Raw genomic sequence first — 26746 nt, forward strand, 5'->3', positions numbered from 1 at the left:
AACATATGTTGCATTGAAAAAAACCCAATTATTGTTAAACAGTTTTGTAAAGTTAAAAGATGAACCACAATACACTTGGAGTTCTGCAGGCAAATTCATCACAGTTTGAGAGATCAACCAGTTATCGATCATAAGCACAGATTAGACTTCCAGTACCTGATGTGACCACCTCCAGCGTTCCAGCGTTTCAGGCCCGAACACGGTGTCGAACTGAGTAGACGAAATTCCTACCGCAGTGCAACTGCCAAGGCGTCCCTCGTCAATGGCGGCTGTTGATGTTTCCGAATATGGCCTCCCAATTGGTCCCAGGTGGTCGCAGTTAGTCCCAGAGGTGCTCTATTGGTGACATATCCGGTGATCGTGCGGGCCACGGTAGGACGTTCACGTTGTTGGTGTTGAGGAAGTCTCTCGCTACACGAGGTGTGTGAGGTGTGGCGTTGTCCTGTTGTATCATCGTCCGTGGGTATTGTTACAGGAAAAGCATCACCACAGGTCGTAAAACCTCGTCCATGTAGCGACGTGCTGTGATCATCCATGATGACCAGATCCGTATTTTGGTCCTGACAAATGCTGCCCCAGAGAATCACACTTCCACCTCCGTAGGGCTCAACTTCCTGCACCCTGCCGTCCGTTCACCACGTCGTCAGTAGATTCTCACACGGCCATCAAACTTGAAGAGCTGGAACCTGGTCTCGTCGCTGAAGATCACTCTTCGCCAGTTTCTCTGCTACAACTGGTGTAAAGTCCTTATCCACCTCAATCTGGCACGTCTTGTCAAGTTCTTGAGAGGTCGATAAGCACGAAGACCATGATGGCGGAGACGTCTGACCACGGTCTATCTGCTGACTGGATGTCCAAGGTTGTTTTCGGCTGATGAGGACACAGCGAGGAATCTGTACCTCAGGTGGAGAACCCGTAAATACCGGTCTTTCTGTGGGGGTTTCTTTGGGTCCGCCACTCCTTGGCCTGTCTGCAGTACTGCCAGTCGTAGACGTGTGTCAAATCTGGCGATGATGGACTTGCGACATCCCATGATCCTGGCAACGTGCTCCTGTGTCGCTCCCAACTGCAGCATACCGATGGCTCTCTTCCTCTGCAAAGCCGTTAATCGAGGCATGTTTGTTGCTTGTAACATGATGAGAGAGAACAAATTTTTTCATGTTTTATACCCGATTTTCATACGGCTGTTGGCTACCATTTGTATTTTGGTGGGGTTTCTTTTAGGCCGTTGGTTAACATGGATGTATTTGACACAGGGCACCAGCCTAATGCAGCATTGTGAACTGATATTACACAATTATCCGAGACGCACTTTGTTCCCATTACAGTTGTACAGACATATGTGGACCTGGATCTACAGGATCTAGGCCTTGTGATAAGATGAGGAATCGCTGTAAAGCCCTGTCGGAACAGAGCAGCATCAGGATTGTCAGTAGGGGAATGAACCTGGATCTACAGGATCTGGGCCTTGTGATAAGATGAGGAATCGCTGTAAAGCCCTGTCGGAACAGAGCAGCATCAGGATTGTCAGTAGGGGAATGGACCTGGATCTACAGGATCTGGGCCTTGTGATAAGATGAGGAATCGCTGTAGTTACTTTGAAAGATCAGTGTTGTGTCCTGAATCCCTCTGTCATTGACCTCCAAATTTCTGACCATTTCCTTGTTTCTTTCGAACTTGATACAGACAAACCTCCACTCCCAAAAAAGTTCATTCAGTGTCGGAATCTAAAACATTTAGATCGAGATGCGTTTAGACGTGATTTGTCAAATTCTGATCTCATACAGAATCCACCGTCCGATATTAGCAAACTCATTGACAAATATAACTGTGTCCTCATTGAACTCTTAGATAAATATGCCCCTCTTAGAACTAAGCGTGTAACAGATCGCCCTGTTACACCATCTTAAAATCCACAGGCAAATTTACTGTGTTGCGAGAAATAAAGTGACGTCTTTGATAAGGCAGGCCAAACAGATGTCACTGAACTCTCAAATCCAGGATTCAATGTCTGACACAAGATCACTGTACAGACTCATGTCCCGCCTTCTTGGTAAGGAGTTCACTTCACCACTGCCGAAAACAGACTCTCCCGAGGTGTTGCCTAACCGGTTCCAGCAATTCTTTACAGAGAAGATTGCCAAGATACGTGCTGGCATGATGTCTGCAGATTCTTCTGGCGAATGTGAGACCAGCACGGATACGCCCTCTACTGAACTAACTGATGATTGCTCGGAGAAACTGGTTACTTTCAATGAATTCACCTGTGATGAAGTGTTGAAAATTATCCGGAAGTCCAATCCTACTTCCTGTGACTTGGACCCTGTGCCGACATCCATCATCCTTGATAACATTGATCTTTTAATTCCGACTCTTACAAAAATCATCAACATTAGTCTTGAATATGGAATTATGCCGTCTTCCTTTAAGTCAGCTCTAGTGAAGCCACTCCTGAAAAGGCCAAACTTAGACTTTGATCTGCTTGGCAACTACCGGCCAGTATCTAATCTCAGTTATCTTTCCAAGTTAGTTGAGCGTGCTGTATGCACACGACTTTCTGAACATCTTGATAAACATGACCTTCATGATCATCTACAGTCCGCCTACCGTAGCCATCATAGCACCGAGACTGCATTGCTGAAAGTGATCAGTGACATTCGGCTTGGCATCGATAACAAGAATCTCGCAGTCTTGGCACTTCTTGACCTAAGCAGTGCATTTGACACCATCGATCATTGCAAACTCCTGGAACGTCTGAGGTTGGAATTTCTCATCGATGGAACAGCTTTAGAGTGGTTTAAATCATACCTGACCGATAGAAGTCAGTGTGTAATCATTGACAAGTTGTCATCTGACCCATCATATCTTACGTGTGGGGTTCCACAAGGATCCGTCTTAGGACCGGTTCTTTTCACCTTGTATATAAAGGAGCTTGGAAGTGTCGTGGAAAGACATGAAGCGGACAGACATCACTATGCTGATGACTCTCAAGTCTACAGATCCATGGAGTCAAGGCCACTTCAGGCGCACAGGGCTTTGAGTGAATTGAGCACTTGTTGTGAAGACATCAAGGCGTGGATGCATTACAACAAACTAAAACTGAATAGTGACAAGACGGAATGCATTGTCCTAGGGCCACAGAAAAGGAGATCACAGTGTGGTCTTACATGTTTTAGGTTTGATAATACAAACATCAAAATCGCTGACAAGGTCAAAGACCTTGGTGTGATTATCGACTCAGATGTGTCACTGGATGATCACGTTTCCCATCTAGTCCAGAGCTGCTTTGCTCAGTTGCGTACTATTGGACATATCCGACCATATCTCACCACCGAATCTGCCACCACTCTTGTCCTGTCTCTAGTTATGAGCAGGATTGATTACTGTAACTCCCTTCTCGCTGGTGCCACTAAGACACAGATAAGGAAACTTCAGCGTGTGCAAAACGCTGCTGCACGTATAGTGACCCAGTCACGTAAATCTGATGACGCTCTGAAACTCCTACATTCTTTACACTGGCTGCCCATTCACTATAGGATTCAATTCAAGCTTCTGTGCCTCACTTTCCGCTGTCTGTCTGGATCTGCCCCTTCGTATCTGGCCCAGTCCCTCACACAGCACCGCCCATGTCGCTCTCTCCGTTCACAGGATAAACGTTTCCTCGTTATCCCCACTGTTAGGACTTCTACGTATGGTGAAAGGTCCTTTTCGTATGCAGCCTCTACAGCCTGGAATCAACTACCTCAATATCTACGTGACTGTACAGAACTTTCTAATTTTAAATCTTTACTAAAGACGCACTTTTTCAGATTAGCTTATGAGTGTAAACGATAATTCATTGCATTGTTTCCATGTATCTCTCTAATCTTTTATTCTCTGCTATAGTCTGTTTGTATGTACTTCTATGTCTTGCGCTTTGAGCATGTTGTACATGGAAAACAGCGCATTACAAGCATGCTATTATTATTATATCCAGTGATCATCAGCATGAGCATCGATTGGGAACCGATGGCATGTGTCAACCAAGCCAGAGAGTCTGACCACCCGATCCCGTTAGTCGCCTCCTACGACAAGCATGGGTGACTGAAGGTTCATTCTAACCCGGACCTAACCATCACGGTTTTTTTATCTCGAGTGCCGACCCTTCAAGATCCTTGTTAAAACTGCAACTCTTGCCTACCGTAAGAGACAACTAACGGGATCAGGTGGTCAGTCTCGCTTACTTGCAAGGCACATGCCATACATGTCTGTAGTAATATGTCAAATAGCCTAAATATTGCTGAGCTCAGCGTTACACATCCTCATCAACAACAACCTCCGCCATAGAAGGTTTGTTGCTACTCTAGAATCAGTTGTATTTGTATATAGTAGTAACTTGCGAAATGCAATATATTTGTAAAAACCTTCCTACCCTGTCAGTTTGGGAAAAAAACATCAAGAGAAAAGAAAAGCCTGTTTATGGGGATCGATCTCTCGTAACCGTATATCTTATTTACAACAACGCAATCAACAGTTGCTTGAGTTATGTCCCTTTTTACTACTAAAACGCAGTCGACTTTATCAACCAGAGGCCTTGTCAGTAATGACAAAACTTGTTGGGCAGATGCATGTTATCGCCTTGTTTACTGAATAAACCTTCATTATGTTTTATCATCGATACAATGGTGGAAAAGAGAAGCAACAGAATATGACCCAATGACCTTGCTATTCAAGATAAGCCGAAATCAGGAATGAGTAGGTCAGCCATGTAGTGGCGAGGAAGACGGTTAAAGGAAGCCGGTATTGCACAATGAGGTGCAAAGGACTTGGTGATCTGTACGCCAACCCGGCACGGAACTAGCGGGGTCCGCCACACATCAACAGCCCCCCAACACAGCATGAGTGGTCAGGCAAGTATGATTGTCATACAGTAAAACTTCGATAGATCTGACCCCGGCAGTTCGGACACCATGCTTTACGTCTGTTGTGCCCATAAACCTACATGCGTCTTTTACGCTTCAAAGTGTTGTATTTACAATCGTAGCGGTGGGGTAGCCGAGTGGTTAAAGCGTTGGCTCGTTACGCGGAAGACCCGGGTTCTATTCCCCACATGGTACAATGTGTGAAGCCCATTTCTGGTGTCCCCCGCCGTGATGTTGCTGGAATATTGCTAAAAGCGGTGTAAAACCTAACTTAATCACTCATGGAGAACTAGACGTTGGTCAGTTGCCAGCCTATCGGTTTGGTGCAGGTAATGGGCTTACGATGGGTTTTTTACCAGGCATCTCGTGTGTTATAATACATTGGAAACTGGTAGAGAAAATGGATCGATAATGTGCCGGGTTGGACATTTTTCAAAACAAAAATCTCTCTAGGCTTGATATGTCCTGCACGACACGTATTATAACGTATCGTTTTAGACTCGATATGAACTGCACGACACGTATTATAACGTATCGTTCTAGACTGGACATGGACTGCACGACACGTAATATAACGTATCGTTCTAGACTGGATATGGACTGCATGACACGTATTATAACGTATCTTTCTAGACTGGCTATGGACTGCATGACACGTATTATAACGTATCGTTCTAGACTGGCTATGGACTGCATGACACGTATTATAACGTATCGTTCTAGACTGGCTATGGACTGCATGACACGTATCATAACGTATCGTTCTAGACTGGCTATGGACTGCACGACACGTAATATAACGTATCGTTCTAGACTGGCTATGGACTGCATGACACGTATTAAAACGTATCGTTCTAGACTGGCTATGGACTGCATGACACGTAATATAACGTATCGTTCTAGACTGGATATGGACTGCACGACACGTAATAAAACGTATCGTTCTGGACTGACTGGACTATGGACTGCAACGATCGTTCTAGACTAAAACGTGCATCACGTTCGTATAGACTGGCTATGGACTGCATGACACGTATTATAACGTATCGTTCTAGACTGGCTATGGACTGCATGACACGTATTATAACGTATCGTTCTAGACTGGCTATGGACTGCACGACACGTAATATAACGTATCGTTCTAGACTGGCTATGGACTGCATGACACGTATTATAACGTATCGTTCTAGACTGGCTATGGACTGCATGACACGTATCATAACGTATCGTTCTAGACTGGCTATGGACTGCATGACACGTATCATAAACGTATCGTTCTAGACTGGCTATGGACTGCACGACACGTAATATAACGTATCGTTCTAGACTGGCTATGGACTGCACGACACGTAATAAAACGTATCGTTCTAGACTGGCTATGGACTGCACGACACGTAATATAACGTATCGTTCTAGACTGGCTATGGACTGCACGACACGTAATAAAACGTATCGTTCTAGACTGGCTATGGACTGCATGACACGTATCATAACGTATCGTTCTAGACTGGCTATGGACTGCACGACACGTAATAAAACGTATCGTTCTAGACTGGCTATGGACTGCACGACACGTAATATAACATATCGTTCTAGACTGGCTATGGACTGCACGACACGTAATAAAACGTATCGTTCTAGACTGGCTATGGACTGCACGACACGTAATAAAACGTATCGTTCTAGACTGGATATGGACTGCACGACACGTAATATAACGTATCGTTCTAGACTGGTTATGGACACGACACGTAATAAAACGTATCGTTCTAGACTGGCTATGGACTGCACGACACGTAATAAAACGTATCGTTCTAGACTGGCTATGGACTGCACGACACGTAATATAACGTATCGTTCTAGACTGGCTATGGACTGCATGACACGTATTATAACGTATCGTTCTAGACTGGATATGGACTGCACGACACGTATTATAACGTATCGTTCTAGACTGGCTATGGACTGCATGACACGTATTATAACGTATCGTTCTAGACTGGCTATGGACTGCATGACACGTATTATAACGTATCGTTCTAGACTGGCTATGGACAGCATGACACGTATTATAACATATCGTTCTAGACTGGATATCGACTGCACGACACGTAATAAAACGTATCGTTCTAGACTGGCTATGGACTGCACGACACGTAATAAAACGTATCGTTCTAGACTGGCTATGGACTGCACGACACGTAATATAACGTATCGTTCTAGACTGGCTATGGACTGCATGACACGTATTATAACGTATCGTTCTAGACTGGATATGGACTGCATGACACGTATTATAACGTATCGTTCTAGACTGGCTATGGACTGCATGACACGTATTATAACGTATCGTTCTAGACTGGCTATGGACTGCATGACACGTATTATAACGTATCGTTCTAGACTGGCTATGGACAGCATGACACGTATTATAACATATCGTTCTAGACTGGATATCGACTGCATGACACGTAATATAACGTATCGTTCTAGACTGGCTATGGACTGCACGACACGTAATATAACGTATCGTTCTAGACTGGCTATGGACTGCATGACACGTATTATAACGTATCGTTCTAAACTGGATATGGACTGCACGACACGTATTATAACGTATCGTTCTAGACTGGCTATGGACAGCATGACACGTATTATAACATATCGTTCTAGACTGGATATGGACTGCATGACACGTAATATAACGTATCGTTCTAGACTGGCTATGGACTGCATGACACGTAATATAACGTATCGTTCTAGACTGGCTATGGACTGCATGACACGTATTATAACGTATCGTTCTAGACTGGCTATGGACTGCATGACACGTATTATAACGTATCGTTCTAGACTGGCTATGGACTGCATGACACGTATTATAACGTATCGTTCTAGACTGGCTATGGACTGCATGACACGTATTATAACGTATCGTTCTAGACTGGCTATGGACTGCATGACACGTATTATAACGTATCGTTCTAGACTGGATATGGACTGCATGACACGTATTATAACGTATCGTTCTAGACTGGCTATGGACTGCATGACACGTATTATAACGTATCGTTCTAGACTGGCTATGGACTGCATGACACGTATTATAACGTATCGTTCTAGACTGGATATGGACTGCATGACACGTATTATAACGTATCGTTCTAGACTGGATATGGACTGCATGACACGTATTATAACGTATCGTTCTAGACTGGCTATGGACTGCATGACACGTATTATAACGTATCGTTCTAGACTGGATATGGACTGCATGACACGTATTATAACGTATCGTTCTAGACTGGATATGGACTGCATGACACGTATTATAACGTATCGTTCTAGACTGGCTATGGACTGCACGACACGTAATATAACGTATCGTTCTAGACTGGCTATGGACTGCATGACACGTATTATAACGTATCGTTCTAGACTGGATATGGACTGCATGACACGTATTATAACGTATCGTTATGAGAGCCGCATGAGGGTTTTTGGTCAGACTTGAGATTTTAGCGCCGCTTTACTTTGTTTCATCTGTCTCAACATTTGTTCTCCAATCTTCACCCTAAAGTGGACCTTCGTGTTGAACGACGTGACAAACTGGCTGACTTTTTCGCCATGGACTGTTGATTTAACTCTGACTATAGGAAATTCTATTTTAACTAGTATATGTATAGAGACCCCATTGCCCATGTTGTTACTTTAACTTTTTCTTTTTAACTGATGTTGGTAACTCTGGGCGAGTGAGTGAGCTGGGTTTTAACGTGTTAGATGGCATGGCTAGAACTCGGAAGTGCTGCACACAAATAGATGTATACACTTTGCTGAAACCCACGAGCACGTTACTGATCGACATGTGAGACCTGCTCCCCTTCTGGTTATCCTCTCACATCAAGCTGACGTATCGCAACATAACCGGAATATCATTCATAGCGACGTTTAACCCAGCTCACTTACTCACTCACTTGGTGAAACACACTAGATAATTAGTCCAACTTAACTTCATGGTTTGTTTGTATAACATCCGTCAACGGTTATGCAACTACATCACATGTTTGGATGCAATACAATATAGTGTGACCTAACTGATGTGTTCAAACCTCAACAATATAATATTCCCGATCAATATCATATACAGCCCCGTCCGTCGCCTCTCCACCTCTCGTCTCTGCTCTCACGAATCTCCTTTGCCTGGGCCAATGGGTGAGTCATTATTCCGTCCTATATAACGAATCTTCGAAAACTCGAACTTTATTATCCGGTGTCCTCCCTACTTCACCTAATTTTTACCCATTAGGATTAACAATAAGTTGTCATCATGATTTATTGATGAACATTAACAATTAATTGTTAACATTCAGTGTACATAGTACAGTGTTGATACCCATAGTACAGTGTTGATACCCATAGTACAGTGTTGATACCCATAGTACAGTGTTGATACCCATAGTACAGTGTTGATACCCATAGTACAGTGTTGATACCCATAGTACAGTGTTGATACCCATAGTACAGTGTTGATACCCATAGTACAGTGTTGATACCCATAGTACATTGTTGATACTAAACCCCTTTAAATAGAAATATGATTTTTGTCTTAATTCCGTGTATTTATTGCATGTAAAGAAATAATGCACAGCATAGTACAGTGTTGATACCCATAGTACAGTGTTGATACCCATAGTACAGTGTTGATACCCGTACAGTGTTGATACCCATAGTACAGTGTTGATACCCATAGTACAGTGTTGATACCCATAGTACAGTGTTGATACCCATAGTACATTGTTGATACTAAACCCCTTTAAATAGAAATATGATTTTTGTCTTAATTCCGTGTATTTATTGCATGTAAAGAAATAATGCACAGCATTTTCGACTGGATGTCCACATGAGCACGAGGGGCTGTCGATGATGTCTATCAAACCTATCAGCATTCAAATCAAATCAGTTTAGATCAAAAATAATAGTTTTGTTATATTGTCTTAATATCGAGTTTTTGAATCGGGATAAAGTATCAATATTTTGAATTTCCGATCTTAGGGATTTCCACAGTTTTATTGTATCAGTGGGCTAACTTTCGTTTCAGAGAGTTTATGTGAATATCCCAGTAACAATTATTTTGAAGGGTCGAGGTGCTTATGATTATCTACGTCTTGGTTATCACACCGTTCATTGTAAGGTCGGGTTCAATGTTCTATTTAGTTTTCTACTGAACTGTATTGATTTTGTTTTGTTAGGATTGAATGAAACCTTCCATTCTTTGGCATCATGAAACTAATCAACTTTTAGCTGATCCCAAATTTCCTTGACACAAAACACTAAACAACAGCTTAATCCCTCCCTTGATCTCATCTGTATACTCTATGCACTAATCTCTCCTTGGGTCAGTCCATTATGCCAGACAGGTAAATGCCGTGTGTTGTTTTAACTAATTGTAGGGGTACTGGGGTGTAGGGGTAATGGCATGTAGGGGTTATGGGGTACAACCGTAATGACAATTAATTAGGTGATGTGGGTATGTCATGCCTGGTTGATTACTCAGGATTAGGTGAAGTGGGTGTGGGATAGTCCATATCTTGTGATCAGAGGGGGTTCAGCTACCATGTCGGAGTAAAAGAATGACAAAACGCAGTGATAGAATTAATGAATATATTTTATATATCTTATATATATTTTATATATTCAGTTGATAAATTAACTCGGCCGTGGTCCATCGCCGCCTCATACAAGTATCAGTGGTATAGAGACACAAAAAATCACACAGGATTTTGAGAACTCAGTTTAAAAACTATGTACATGGAACATTAAAGCTCTTTTTTCCTAAGTTGAATTATTTTGAGTTTATCAAATATGTCAGTAACTATGATTTGTTTTTCCTCTGCGAAACAATGGTCAGTTATTTCAAGTAATCAGAAACATGTCACGTGCATTTGAAACTATTGCTTTGCAAGTCAGGAAAGCGTGTTTCCCTATATTTAGTATATTCAGTAAATATTCTGATATGTCACTTACAACAGACACTAAATTGTTTGACACTAAAATATTAAGAGTAAGAAAAGTAAAGAAAGCGGTGACCGATCTCCCCTATTATGTGTTAAGTGTGACACTGTGGCTGTCGATGATGAATTTCATTTCATTTTGGGTTGTCCTTACTATAACAGTAGCAGAAATAAATTCATTCCAAAATATTTTCATCGCTATCCTTCCCGGGAAAAACTACAACTCGGGGCTCCAGATAATTTTTCAACATCAGGAGTACGTACTCCTTATGTTTTCAATATAGGAGTACTAGAAAAACTTAAGAGTACATTTAGAGTACTGAATAGAATTGAATGGCATATCAGTAATCTTGTGTTTCGTTTCATATATGCACCACAACATTGCTACTCTTGTGTAAACAGGTCAATAAACAATAAAATACTTGACATGTTGTTGGGCCACAGCAACTTTGAACCGGTAACTCGCCGTCAAACATTTAGTGTCCGACATATAAAAAGTAAAAATATATAACTTGGATTGCACTTATTAGAAAAGTAAGACTGTAGTGCTTTCATTAAGGTAGTGTTGTCCCTAACATCTAATAATATTCTGAAACGTTTTGCGTTTCGTTTAAATAACGTAAAATGACATGGTCAGTGCAGACATTTAAAAATGGGACCTTACGCTACCTATCCTCTGTTCACACTTCGGTTTGGAGGCGGCGCGGTAGCTTAGTGGTTAAAGCGTTCGCTCGTCACACCAATGATTCTGTTTCGATTCCCAACATGGGTATACGGGTACGTTCCCCGACCTAATATTGCTAAATGCGGCGTAAATTCCCTCACACTCGCTCACTTCGGTTGACACGCACACTTCACGTCGAACTGCAAACCACGATGGTCTAGTGTATCTGCTTTCTGACGAACACAAAATCGCCAAGACCTATTAATAAGGGCAATTGTATTTCCACATATACCAGACTTATCACAAAGGGAGAAAAGAAGGTGCTGCGTGAAGATGATGTCAGCGACGTCTCAGAAGAAGACCAGTGCAGCAGCATCGACAGCGTTGTGGAAACATCATGGTCAAAGGAGAAAAGGTAATAAAACAGTTGACTTACATTTTGTAAATATTTCTGAACAGTTTGTTACATTGTATATTTGCATGTACCTGTTCAAAGAAATAAATACCTTGTTTGCGGGTCTTTATAAGGAGAGTGAATAATGTTGTGAAAATTAATGATTGTCACCAGTAGGCGTCAAAAGAATTATTGCTACAGGAGCGTTTGTATTGGGTGAGGTGAGGTGAAATTGGGTTTAACGTCGTGCTTGAGAATATTTCGCTCATATGACGACGATGCATGCGTGTGTATTGGTAAGTGCGGCTGCTTGTACTAGCCCAGACTGAAGCTGGTTTCATAGTGCTAGCCCACTGAGATACCATGCTGCAGTGAAGCATGAATACCCACTCAGACACATTATATACTGACTCCGAGCCGACCAGTCCTTGTTGTACCCATTAATGCCGAGCGCCAGGCAGGGACCAACAAGTACCATATTTTAACGTCTTTTGGTATGACGCGGTCGGGGATCGAACTCCGCGATCTTCCGCTCTCCGGGCGGACGCTCTAACCACTACACCACTGGAGGCGGTCGTGTGTATTGGGAAATGATAGATCAAGGTTACTTGTAGTTTTATATACGACACAACAGTGTATATGGAAACGAACTCGGGCGGAAGAGTTTCCAATTTGTGTCATTCAGAGGTAGTTATTGGTATATACTCATGGAAACAAATAAAGGAACACATGAAAGTACTAGTGTTCCTTTATTTATTACCAGAATTTCGCCCACAGTGCAATACAAAGCTTGTAATAGTAATAGTCCGTTTATATGGCGCTCATATCCTGGCACATTGCCTGCTCACGGCGCTACGTACATAACTATCCCCGGCCATAGGACACTGTTGTACTTTCCGATACTTTTTCAACTCCCTGCCTGTTAAGCGCAATGAACTAAACACTCACATTACCAGCACATCCTCACGGGTACCCATTTTACAGCTGGGTGAACTGAGACAATGTGGATCTAAGTATCTTGTCCAAAGATACTACGCAAATGTGCCCATCTCGGGCCCCTGTACAAAGCTTGTGAAGAAACTCTGGAAAGAATAAAGGAACACTTGTTCTTTCATGTGTTCCCTTATACGTTTCCATGAGTATATTTTAAACGTATGGCAAATGAGAATCCTTCATTTTTCCCAATCTACTGATCAATGTACTCCGATCAGTAATATGTTAAGCCTTTGTTAATGTCAAAGTCTTCACCAATCGAACCAGTGCTTGGCATCATTAGCACCGTTCTGTTGATGTACAATGATACGCAATCAAACACGTCGCCTGCCGACCTAATTTCCATTGTAATGATGCTTTGGGGACTAATTCTGCAAGAAATGACTGTGAGGATGTGTGATTTGTCAGTTTACACAATGACCATGTTCTGGTAAAAAATGCAAAGTTTAAATTATGAACATCGTCAGTGTAAGCAGACACGATAGTAGGAACGAGAAGACTTCTACTTCACATGGCGGACTGTGTACAAGTGATGAGACGTCACAGACGTCCAGGTGACGTCTTATTTCTGGCAAAATACCACAAGGTGCAGCATCCTTTACCATGATTCCCAAACAGGACTCTGGGATTTCTCATAAACGAAGTGTCCCAACATGATTCTGTGTTAAGGATTAAGACTAAACATCCCTGGTCCTGGGTTCGATTCCGGATCCTTTAATGACCCTTGATCAGTCAGCACCATTCCTGCGTTCGCGATAGACGTATACTCCCTGAGCCGAGATATTACAGTATTTGTTTGGTGGGATATAATCAACATGTACAATGTTATCTATCGTCATTACTGTTATCCCTCCAGACACAGCCGCTCCCCATCCCTGGTCTGGGCCCTGGTCAGGTCGTTCAGCTGGATGTTTCTGTTTGCTCAGTGCTGCCGTCTCATACAATTCGCATGTACCGTGAATGCTCCGCTTATTTTACGGTATGTAAAGAAGGAAAATGTCATGGGAAAAGGTCATCATTCATTGTCCGTCTCACAAAGAACAACTTCATATTGAAATAATATATTTCATTTCAGTTTTGAAAGTCAGTAACATTTTAGTCGAAGGAAACTTCGATAAATGATTGAACAAGACAATTGATGCTTGTTAGCTCTGAAATATCTGTTGTTTAATGCCGGACCATGCAATATTCCAAAATATGATGGCGTTGTGTAAATAACCGAATCCGAATGCCTTTATGAACAACGATCCACGGAAATTGGATACAAAGACAGATCGTTAATCAAGTCACCAAGACTGACCTCCAGATCCACTAAATCCCCTTGTACGACCAGTTTAAGTTGGTGTGGACCAAAGGATCTGAAATAACATACACTCTTCAAAACAGGAAAGGCACGGGCGTTTTCAGCAGTTCATTTCGATATATTTGACAGCAATCGTCATTAAGACAATTCCTATGCCTGGTCTTCCAATAATTTCGGACCAAACCATCAGAAATCGTCTGAGAGAAGTGGGAATTCGAGCATATCGACCACAAATTGGAGCGGTCCTGACACGACTACACCGACAACGACGTGGCAAATGGTGCAGCAGGGTACGGGCATGGCTACGCGTTTGGTTCAGCGGTCAATCGCGTTTCCTCCTTCAACGATGAATCGCTTTTCCTGGGAGACAGCGTGTCTATCGACGCCAAACTGCGTGACAGAGGTGGACCGATTTGGTGGAGAAGCGTCATGGTGTGGGGACCCATGTCAGAGCTAGTGCTGGTTCAAATCGCTACATCAACCAAATCCTGCGACCTTACCTCCTCCCGCCAATGAGAGCTGTTTCAACACGACAACGCTCGACCTCATACAGCTCGTGTAACTGGTGCCTATCTTGCCAATCCAAACGTTAATCGCCTGATCTGAACCCGATCGAGCATCTATGGGACGAACTTAATCGACGCGTCGGTAAACGCCACTATCGTCCTCAGACACTTGCAGAATTTACCAACGCGTTGCAGGAGGAATGGCATAGAGTTCCCCAAGCAAAAATCCGACGATTTGTGCAATCCCTTCCAAGTTGGAGTCGAACAGTGACGGCTGCAAGGGGAGGTGCCACCAGGTATTGACCTGAACGCCCCCTTGTGTCCACACATGTACAGTGAGTGAACTGAATTAATGCTGACAATGACAACAATGCATATGTTCATCCGTGTGTCGAATTTCCTTCATCAATGTTCAAGCTTAATCGTCCTATGTACACTTAAATACGTTGAATGATTTCTATTTTTTTGGCCTGTGCGTTTCCTTTTTTTGAAGAGTTTACTTGCCACAAACACTAACATCAGTCAATGTTAGGAATATTACGAAAGACGGGAATGGGACTCTTGACATCTTAGTGCAGTCGAATCCTGCGACATCCGGGACTAGACAGCTCTCGTGTATCTAGTGCCTGTACGGTCTCACAGTTGGAGATTAGGTGGTTGTAATGTGTGACCTCCCTGATTGACCTCTCGTATTCCTTACCCAGAAACGGTTATTCATAACACCTCATCATGTCTGTAGCATTGCTTACTGCAGTGTAAAACAACATTAACTCACTCACTCACTCACTCCGTGCAGCCAACTCATCACCTACATTGACGCTGGATCCACGGGACAGGGGCGTGGTCTCGGTCTCATCGTGGCCTTCTTCCTAAACCAGATCGGGTTCAGCATCTTCATTGAGCACTCCTTTGATGGCTCCAGTCGCCTCGGACGCAGTGTCAGAACAGCCATGTACTCTGCTATCTTTAAGAAGGTATCAGAAATCATTCACTCAGGTCTACTCGGCTTATTCCGATATCAATACCTCTGCCATCATTGCAGTAGTGATATTCCATTATTCTATTCTTAACGGCATCTCTGTAGATTTTACAAATGACATTTCAAATATTTAATGTTAATTTAATATTTAAATGTTTGCCCTTTGAAACCAAGAGTCTGTCGATGTCCAACAAAGCTCGACAGAAGTATTCCCTGGGCGAACTCACCACTCTGATGTCAGTCAATGCTTGCCAGGTCGGCTCCTATGTTGATCAACTGAGCACGATCATCCTCAGCCCTCTCCTAGCGGTGGTCATATTCTCTATCGCCTGTTCAACCTGCTCGGTGTGGCGGCCGTGTTTGCCTGGCGGTGATGTTGGTGCTCATCCCGACCAACCTGCTGATGACGGACAGAGCGGAGATCATTGACAAGGAGAGGATGAAGAAGACGGAGCAGAGGATGAAGCTGCTCACAGAGGTCCTCAACGGTATCAAGGTAAGTTGATCTCTGATGTAACGACCTCAAAGTGAGTTGATCTCTGATGTAACGGCATGAAGTGAGTTGTCTTCTGTTGTAACGGCATGAAGGTGAGATGACCTCTGTTCTTACGGCATCAAAGGAATGCTAAGCATCAAGCTTCAGGCACTTATCCTGACCTTGAATACTTTCCAGGTAGAAAACCGATCAGAAATTCCCTTTGAGCATAATTATAAACTTTGGGTGCTGGTCCCACTTCTTCCGTCTAACGTCCACTTCAAGGCAATGCATGGGTACGGGTCCCTTCTGTCCGGGTATCCTCACGGGGCGATCCATGTCTGCTTTCTACGTGCAGGTTGTGAAGCTGAATGCATGGGAGCGGTGTTTCGGGCAGAGGGTGATGTCGGCTAGAGAGGACGAACTTGGCGTCCTGAGACGGTTCTACACAGCCTCGGCCCTCTTCAGCTTCTCCTGGACAGTCGTGCCGTATCTGGTAATACCGTACTTCCATATATGGCATTCGTCTCCGTTAAAGTTCTGAGTCTCAGGTCGGACCAACTGGACCAATTTTAGAGGCACGTGTAGCGCACTAGCTACTTTCTCCTTCCTGTATCCTGTTGATGTAGTCTCCAAGATTCACTCTGACTCCAATTCGTGGTTTGACAGCACCATAGCTGTACTCCAGAGTTTCCCATGTAAGATCTGCAAAGCTTTGAGGTGAATCCAACATCACGACTGAGGTGATGGTCAAAGCTGCTTCAATCTATACTCACTTCCACGTTTATATAGGTTCAGTAAGACTATTGGTTGCACAATTACTATCGTTCTCGCCCTCTGGCGCTCATTGCTACATATAGCTACATATAGTAAACAGTACAGTTATGCACTATTAAATATTCTTTGGAGACACAGCATCTCGAACATGATCTGCACCAGTTGGGTTGGTGACAAAAAGCAGTACCTTTATTATCTCTTACAGATTGAAAATATTATCGGTTTGAAACCTGTGTCAGATCTCCAAGTATTTTTCGCTACACTTTCGCTGTATCCAGATCAGCAAGAGTATGTTATGTATACACCTACGCAGTATCCAGATCAGCAAGAGTATGTTATGTATACACCTACGCTGTATCCAGATCAGCAAGAGTATGTTATGTATACACTTACGCTGTATCCAGATCAGCAAGAGTATGTTATGCATACACCTACGCTGTATCCAGATCAGCAAGAGTATGTTATGTATACACTTACGCTGTATCCAGATCAGTAAGAGTATGTTATGTATACACCTACGCTGTATCCAGATCAGCAAGAGTATGTTATGTATACACTTACGCTGTATCCAGATCAGCAAGAGTATGTTATGTATACTCCTACGCTGTATCCAGATCAGCAAAGAGTATGTTATGTATACACCTACGCTGTATCCAGATCAGCAAGAGTATGTTATGTATACACTTACGCTGTATCCAGATCAGCAAGAGTATGTTTTGTATACACCTACGCAGTATCCAGATCAGCAAGAGTATGTTATGTATACTCCTACGCAGTATCCAGATCAGCAAGAGTATGTTATGTATACACCTACGCTGTATCCAGATCAGCAAGAGTATGTTATGCATACACCTACGCGAGTATCTGCTGGTGACAGATGTCCGTGGTAACGTTTGCCGCCTATGTGTACCTGACCGGGGACATGCTGGACGCCCAAACCGCCTTTCTCGTCGTCTCCTACCTCAACATTCTCAAATACAGCTTGAACGAGACGTCGCTTGTGTTCCTGTTCTTCCTGAAGGTAACTGATTAGAAAATTGCATGCGTAAGCTGAAATAAAATAGTCCTCCTCCATTAACGGACTTATGCACTGGAAGTGATTATTGTACTGAATAATGTCACTGATTGTTGTGCTTTATCATTGTCTACCGTTTTTGTGTTAAATGATTAAACAAAGAATCTGTGAAGTGTAAATTGCTGACGTTTCGATTGTATGATGTTATCTTCCCCGTTTATAACTCCACGAACGCAAAAGAAATACAATATTGATAACATTAATTGGATAACCACAGCCACCTGCTACAATTCCAGTTACAGAAAAACGACGTATTATATTACAAAAATAAAAGAAGAGAACTATTGTTTAGATAACGTAATTGTGTCAATATGTCACGTGTTGTACAATATACCACTTAAAATTTCGTCATGTCGCTTCAACTGAACATCCAACACTGACACTCGGTAACATGAGCATGTATACATGTCAGAAAGTTATAACATTTGATCTGTTTACCGTATGATATCAGTAATATGACCGAGTAAAACCACAATCCCGTAATCTTCGGCCACACATAAAACCTTGTAGCTAGTGTGCTCATGCTGTCGGTCACTGGTTGACTCGTTGAAGGCCGCCTTTAGATAGGAGGGATATTATTGCTGACTGTGACATGTGTTGTTCCTTCAGATCAACCTCCATCTCAGTCGGATTCGAACCTTTCTCCTTTGAGGACGACCATAAAACAGATGGTGACAGCCCTGATAAACCATGCGGTAAGGCCTGTCTCTGTTGATAGTTTAACAAATATATTTTGCCCACGTCCATTTAAGAGACTGCTGTTTCCTGATTAAATGCAGTACCTTATTCTGTTTGCTGAGTGGTAAATGTAAAATCCAACATGCATACTCTGGAGCAGTTTACAGAGTGCAGTAAATTGAGCAACTCCAGAAACGCAGAAAAAATGCTATGAATTTAATTGAACTAACATATTTATCTGTTCTGATTAGTTGCAGATTCTGCTGTCGATATTCAAAACAGCACCTTTGTCTGGGATGATGAAAGACTATTTGTCCTCAAATGGTAATATCTTCAATATGAACGTCCTTCTACGTGGGGGTCCGGGGATGAAGAAGTTTCCAATTAACTTATGTTGGTAAAATGATGAAAAGTGCCGATATACGGCTGTGAACCTGGGTTTGTCAGCCCAAATCTGTGCCCTTCGATGACACTAAAGTTGTAACGTGTTACACGTCCTGGTGAAGTCTCCCATTGGGGCCATCATACGTGTTTAGGGTTAGTGAAGGGTGAGTGGCCAAACCAGGAATCAGTATGGGAACTAACGCTTTGCTACTCCTACCGCCCTCTTAAATTAGAAGCGGATCTTGTTTCCAATATGAATATTACAACTAAATGTATCACATAAAATACATAAAACGCCTTGATCCATAAATACTTGCAGTTTGTTTATGGAAAGCCATGTATGGGACAAATAAAGAATTGACACCGTCCACCTTTGAGACATGACTTGCTTTGGTTGTCCGTCCTGCACCACGTGGACACAGTGCCGGTAAACCCATCTAGCTATCGCTGTGGTTATGTTTGGGGGCATGGAGGGCGAGCGGGCGAAGCGATCCAGCGAGAATGAGGTGCCGGGATCGAGGCCCACCCGTGACCGGGTGTAAAACCCTTGGTGTCAACTTTAGTGCAGACTCTTTCAGTGTTGTCACAACCCCCTAATGTACAGTACACAACCCTGTGCACTTAAAAGAACCCACGAAACCGTTGGTATATGACCGCATGGTGGGCCACATGAATCACGTTGCAAAACACCTTCTAGTTGCGGGTATGGCAACGATGCAGTAAACTTGGACAAAATGCTGTGACTATGTGTCCCAGTCCACCCAGCTGTGAATGGGTACCTCGCAAGGATGGGAAAGCCGCAATAACTCGATGCGCCTTGTGGCAGCAAGTGTTGTAGGATCCCCAGGGAGTTGAGATTGATAATAACTGTCACGTTGAGAATGACATCCAATGATCGAGAGAAAAATACCAGCGCCTTGAGCATGCACTAGTGCGTGGATATGTGCGCCATATAAATATCCAATAATAATAATATAATGTTTCCTTACAGTCTGAACCTGAAGATACCGAGGGCAGTCTGACGGCTGTCGTTGGGGCAGTTGGTGCCGGCAAGTCATCCCTGCTGTCGGCGATACTCGGAGAGATGGAAAAACTCACGGGTCACGCATGCGTGAAGGTGATAAGAAAAATTGTGGCTTATAGAAACATTTAATAGTACTTGCCACATAGATCAGTCTTGTCAGATAATCAAGCTCCTGTGATCTGAACGTTTGTCGTCAATCGCTGTTGATGCTTTCATTCAGTAGTCAAAGATATCAGGTCTCGCTAAATAGCACCAGGAACCAAATCTGCATTCATAAACAGTATCACAAACAAAGCACTGGTGGTGTTTCGAGGAGTCTTCCGCCATCTTTTCTTCCAAAATAAAACAATCATAAATACTCATGGAAACTAATAAGGAACACGTGAACGTACAAGTGTTCCTATACTCTTTTCCAGGTTTCTTCGCATGCTTGCAATGTGAGTGATATTCTGAAATAAATAAAGGAACACTTTGTACTTTCTTGTGTTCCCTTATTCATTCCTTGAGCATATTTGTAATGAAACTTTGATAAAATCAGGTGTAGCGGTTTGGAGGAAATTGATTAAGGACGGGTCTTCAGATTAATAAAATATGTTCTGTTTCGTTTTGAAAAAATATGTTATGTTAGATGTCGAAGTAGGTTGTCATTGACATATTTGTTGACCGGTAGTGATACTAAACAAGGATGCGGGGATACGGTAACTATAGTTACGTACCTGTATGTCTTCTCCCAGGGCCGCACAGCGTACCTCCCTCAACAGGCCTGGATCCAGAACGTCACCCTGCAAGAGAACATCCTCTTCGGACAGCGGCTGGAGAAGCTGAGATATGAAGACATACTGGAAGCTTGTGCCTCTCAACCCCGACCTCGCCCAGTTTCCGGGGTGACCAGGTGGAGATAGGCGAGAAGGTGAACTTATAACATGCCATCACCTATATTAGGTTGGCTCAGCAAATAGATCCGTTCTATGACATATCTCAGCCATTTCAGTTGATCAAATTAATTCATGACATACCGTACGCCGCAGGATGTCAGAGTACGATCATGATGATGGGTTATTTAAGCTGCTCGGAACTACCGAACATCGTTAGGTCGAACCCAGAATCGCCGTGGATATGATATATATCGCCGTTGTTTTGTCAGCATATACCACTGCTCGTTGGAAAACAGCAAACTGGTCAGTGTCTGTACTTTGGGCTCTCCTCAAACAGGAAGCTGACACGCCCTCATGTGTCAGGGGTGCGTGTGCCAGACGAAGATCATATAACGCTGGGGACAAGACTTGGTGTAGAATAACAGAAATAATATCACACAGTTTTAATACGCTTTGTCAGATTTGGTTTTAACTCACGGGACGATTTAGCGAGTGGAAGTAGTCCTTTCTATCTGTGGATCTGTTTCTTGAAGATACGCAGTCTGAAGTAATAATCAGGACTGAGGGGATCTGAAGAGACTCCAAGTGATGGGGTAGGAGGGAGCAATGCATATAACAGGAGTAAACCACTGGTAGCGATTTCAAAGTGTTTTAAAGACTGACAACTTCACCTTAATAATAAATAATAATGTGTCCATTTATATAGCGCCAAACTCCACACCAGGTATGCTTATAGTGCTAACAATCAATAAGGCATTATTGAAGTCCATAGAACTTTTGTAAAGAAAGGTTTTGAGATGGCACTTAAAGTTTCAAGGGTTGGAGACAGCTTAAGTTCATCAGGGAGGGAATTCCATTTGACTGATGCCATGTTCTGGTAAGACTTGCAGCCAAATGTTTTTAGGTTCCACTTTGGTACATAGAGCAGATTAGCCGAGGATGAACGCAGTGTTCTTGTTGGCATGTAAGGAGAGAGGAGTTCTTGAAGATACACTGTGCAATACCATGAATGGACTGATAAGCAAGTGTAAGGATCTTATAGTCAATGAGAGGCTCAATAGGCAAACCAGTGAAGAGACAACAGGATGGGAGTGATGTGGCAGCGTTTTGGTTGGAGAGTAACTATGCGGGCAGCTGTGTTCTGGATTTGTTGGAGCTTTTGATGGACTCTTGCGAAGCTGCAACCAACAAGCTGTTGCAATAGTCAAGTCGTGAGAGAATCAGTGTTCTCACCAGGGCAGCCGCAGCATCCTGTGACAGGAGATGTCTGATCTGTCCAATGTTACGGAGATGAAAGTAACATTTTCTGCACAGATCCAGAATCTGTTTCTTCATGGAGAGGTCAGGTTGGAGTAGGACGCCAAGATTTCTGACATGTAGAGAAGGCTGAATGACCATGTTTCCAACTTTCAACTCAACATGTTGTGATTTTACTAACATGTTTCTTGTGCCAACAATCATACCCTCTGTCTTGTGTTCATTTTAATTTTAGTTTGTTATTGAACATCCACGAACCAATATGGTCAATGGCATCTTCAATTCTGGTCAAGTCAGAACTGTTGTCATAGCCCATGGTAATACTCATCAAACAACTGAGTATCGTCAGCATAAAGATGATGATTAGTAGCTTTCTCACAAAGCAGATCACCAAGTTCTTTGGTATACATAGAGAACAATACAGGACCGAGAACCGATCCCTGTGGTACACCACAAAGAATAATAGCTTCCGCCGACTGAGCATTACGAACAGCAACAGATTGAGTCCTGTTTGATAAGTAGGACCTAAACCACAGAAGAGCCATATGATTTAATCCATACTGGAACTGAAGTCTTGATAGAAGTATCTGGTGATCCACCGTATCAAACGCGGGCCGATAAATCCAAGAGAGACAAGAACGGCTGAGTTCCCCTGTCAACGCTCCATTGCAAATCATTAACAACACGGAGCAGGGCTGTTTACGTGCTGTGGAATGACCTATAGGCTGACTGGAATTTGTGATAGAGGTCATGTTTACTCAAGTGCTGACTAACTTGCATCTTCACAGCTCTTTCAAGTACCTTGGAGAGGAACGGAAGATTAGACACTGGCCTATAGTTGCTGAAACAGGTAGAGTCTAAACCAGGTTTTTTCAGCAAAGGTTTCACAATTGCCTGCTTGAAGCAACCTGGAACAGTGTCATTTCAAGCTTAAGTTGATAATCTGAGTGAACACAGGAAGTAAAATGTCAAAATATTCCAAGACAAATTTAGTAGGGGCTGGATCAAGTGTACACGTTGTGCCCTTTGATTGTTTGATGATGCAGAGAATCTGTTCCTCTGTGAGCGGGTCGAAGGAATCAAAACTCTCACCTTGAAAGAGTGCACCAGTTACAGCAATTGACTCAGGAGAAAAATTCTTGCCTAATCTTCTCAATCTTAGAAGAAAAAGAACTTGCCAAAGTCGTTTGCAAGAGTCAAATCATCATCCACATTAGGTAGAGTAGTGTTTGACGTCTTTCCAAGTAAGGAAAACAGATGAGTAAAGAGTACCTTGGGATTCTGCTGATTACATTGTAATATCTTGACTTTGTCTCACGAATCAGCTGGTTTAATTCATTACGGGCCATGTTATACATCTGCCGATGAATTTCAAGCCTGGTTTTCCTCCACTTACGCTCCGCCTTGCGCCTGTGGGTTTTGCGAAGTATCTGATCATTGTACCACTGTGGTTCATGCCTGGAGTCGCCTGTATCTAGTGACACAAGGGGCATGAGAATCCATGAGTTGAATCAGTGTTGTGTTATAGAGATCAGCAAGTTCATTCACATCCTCTGAAGGTTCTGTGAGTAACTTTGAAGACTGAAGATCCCTAGCAAAGTCTCTCACGGGAAACAAGCTTAAGGTTTCTACACTGAACTTCGACAGGTCCCTCAGTTGGTTTGAGAAAACTTAGTTCTACAGTTATCCAGAAATGATCAGATGATTGTCTATCTTCAACAAGGATGTCTTGCACCACATCTTCTCTATGCCGAGCAACTATCCAATCAAGTGGCCTGTGACCGTTGCTGTGAGTAGGTTCAAAAACAAGCTGGGTAAGACCATGTGACTCTAGCAGCTTGACACATTTCTGACCCTCAGGTTTACATGCACTCTCATAATGAATGTTGAAATCACCCATCAATAGCGAAGTTTCCTTTTTCAAAGTGATATCATCCAGTAGTTTTGAAAAATCGTCATAAAACTGGCCAAAAGGAAAACTTGTTTGCCTTTGATGGCGGTAGCCTATACAGGCAGAACAGGCGCAGTGCTTGACCTTCGGCTTACAGTCTTGTTCAGTCTGGAACCTATGTTTTCCTTTCTTATATAGCATACATAAAATGAGTGCGGGATTCTGTTTTGTCGTGGTTCATGTGACGTTTTGTCAGGAAAAATATATGGCTTCTCTTATATTTAATGGTTCCTATCTTGAAATCAGGGGATCAACTTGAGTGGCGGACAGAAGCAGAGAGTGTCTCTAGCAAGGGCTGTCTACAGTGATGCTGATGTCGTCCTCCTTGACGACCCCCTGAGCGCCGTGGATAACCACGTAGCCAGACACATCTTCAGTAGCGTCATCAGCAACAACGGAATCCTGAAAAACAAGGTCATCGCTTAGTACTTAATAGTTTTGTACCCCAGCATACATTTACTATAGATATAATTGATTATATATAGGGGCGGTGGGAGGTAGCCTAATGGTTAAAGCGTTGGCTCGTAACGCCGAAGACCCGGGTTCGAATCCCCACATGGGTACAATGTGTGAAGCCCATTTCTGGTGTCCCCGCCGTGATGCTGGAAATTGCTAAAAGCGGCGTAAAACCAAACTCAGTCAGTCAGTCAGTGATTACATATAATGTCACTTTTATAAATGTTCAAGCAATTTCATTGCCGCAATGCTGGTAACACCAGAACTGGGCTCAGAGACCAGGTGATTTAGTGAAACAATTGCTGATGCGCCGCGGCTAGCAACATTTACACCATTGCAGTCTCGAGTACTGGTCACCCACAACATGGCTGTTCTGCCTCACGTGGACCATATACTAGTGGTCAGCGGGGTCGGTGACAGAGTCCGGCTCATACAGTCAGTTATTGGACAACGACGGTCCCTTTCTCCGCCATGTTGAAACACAGTCAATCCGATTACAACACAAGCAACAAAGGTGATCATTTAAACAAATGAAGAGCAAAACTAATGATAAACTGTTTAATGTTAAATGGGATTATAATCATACAGTTTCGTTATACATATAGGTGTATTAGTTCCGTGCTATTACTGCAAGTGGTTGCGTTTACTAAACATTAATAGAAGTTGTATGTGGCATTTTTCAGAGATCTACTCAGCTTGGAAAACTCTCCTGGTGCTACCGGTCCGACAAGGTATGAACTGGTGTCCGACAACACATGATGTCAAACTCGAGTTTGAGGAGTGTGAACATTCTCATCAACTTTTCCATCAAACTTTCGGTGTTGTCAAACTAGAGTTTGACGTGTGAAGTGTTGTCAAACTCGTGTTGTTCAGAAACAACCAATCGCTGTCAACGAAATTGTCATGTGACCGCACCCAATAGAGACACAAATGACACGAAAGTTTGACAACATGTGTTTGACGTGTGAAAGGCGAGTTTGACAACTTTAAAAAAAAGTTAACAACTTGAGTTGTTAAACTTAAACTTGCCGTGTAAAGGCCGCTTTGTAACTGTCTGTTTCCCCGTGGCATCCCGGGATGTAGAGAGTTCCCAGCACCCCGTGGCATCCCGGGATGTAGAGAGTTCCCAGCACCCCGTGGCATCCCGGGATGTAGAGAGCTCAAGCACCCCGTGGCATCCCGGGATGTAGAGAGTTCCCAGCATCCTGTGGCATCCCGGATGAAGAGAGATCCCAGCACCCGTGGCATCCCAGGATGTAGAGAGTTCCCAGCTACCCCATGGCATCCGGGGATGTAGAGAGTTCCCAGCACCCGTGGCATCCCGGGATGTAGAGAGTTCCCAGCATCCCGTGGCCTCCAGGGATGAAGAGAGAGTTCCCAGCACCCGTGGCATCCCGGGATGTAGAGAGTTCCCAGCACCCTGTGGCATCCCGGGATGTAGAGAGTTCCCAGCACCCGTGGCATCCTGGGATGTAGAGAGATTCCCAGCATCCCGTGGCATCCCGGGATGTAGAGATTTCCAGCACCCCGTGGCATCCCGGGATGTAGAGTTCCCAGCACCCGTGGCATCCCGGGATGTAGAGTTCCCAGCACCCGTGGCATCCCGGGATGAAGAGAGTTCCCAGCACCCCATGGCATCCCAGGATGTAGAGAGTTCCCAGCACCCCGTGGCATCCCGGGATGTAGAGAGCTCCCAGCACCCCGTGGCATCCGGGATGTAGAGAGTTCCCAGCACCCCGTGGCATCCCGGGATGTAGAGAGTTCCCAGCACCCCGTGGCATCCCGGGATGTAGAGAGTTCCCAGCATCCTGTGGCATCCCGGGATGTAGAGAGTTCCCAGCACCCTGTGGCATCCCGGGATGTAGAGAGGTTTCCCAGCACTTCAGTGGCATCCCTGGGATGTAGAGAGCTCCCAGCACCCCGTGGCATCCCGGGATGTAGAGAGCTCCCAGCACCCCGTGTGGCATCCTGGGATGTAGAGAGCTTCCCAGCATCCTGTGGCATCCCGGGATGTAGAGAGTTCCCAGCACCCCGTGGCATCCT

At 43.6% G+C, this 26746-nt stretch overlaps 1 protein-coding gene across 1 annotated transcript; it reads left to right on the plus strand.

The window, feature by feature from the left end:
• The first annotated feature begins 4733 nt into the window (after positions 1-4733).
• LOC124279843 (multidrug resistance-associated protein 1-like) lies at positions 4734-18729 on the plus strand. The gene is made up of 10 exons (XM_046715722.1): positions 4734-4889; positions 9049-9113; positions 11872-11991; positions 13820-13942; positions 15569-15746; positions 15926-16006; positions 16059-16247; positions 16585-16722; positions 17881-18024; positions 18688-18729. The coding sequence occupies exons 1-10, from the start codon at positions 4878-4880 to the stop codon at positions 18727-18729; spliced, it is 1092 nt and encodes a 363-aa protein (XP_046571678.1). The 5' UTR covers positions 4734-4877.
• Positions 18730-26746: the final 8017 nt, after the last annotated feature.

This window comes from Haliotis rubra, unplaced genomic scaffold (genome assembly GCF_003918875.1).
Source record: "Haliotis rubra isolate DU_JTF1 unplaced genomic scaffold, ASM391887v1 Scf257, whole genome shotgun sequence".
Classification (NCBI taxonomy): Eukaryota; Metazoa; Mollusca; class Gastropoda; order Lepetellida; family Haliotidae; genus Haliotis; species Haliotis rubra.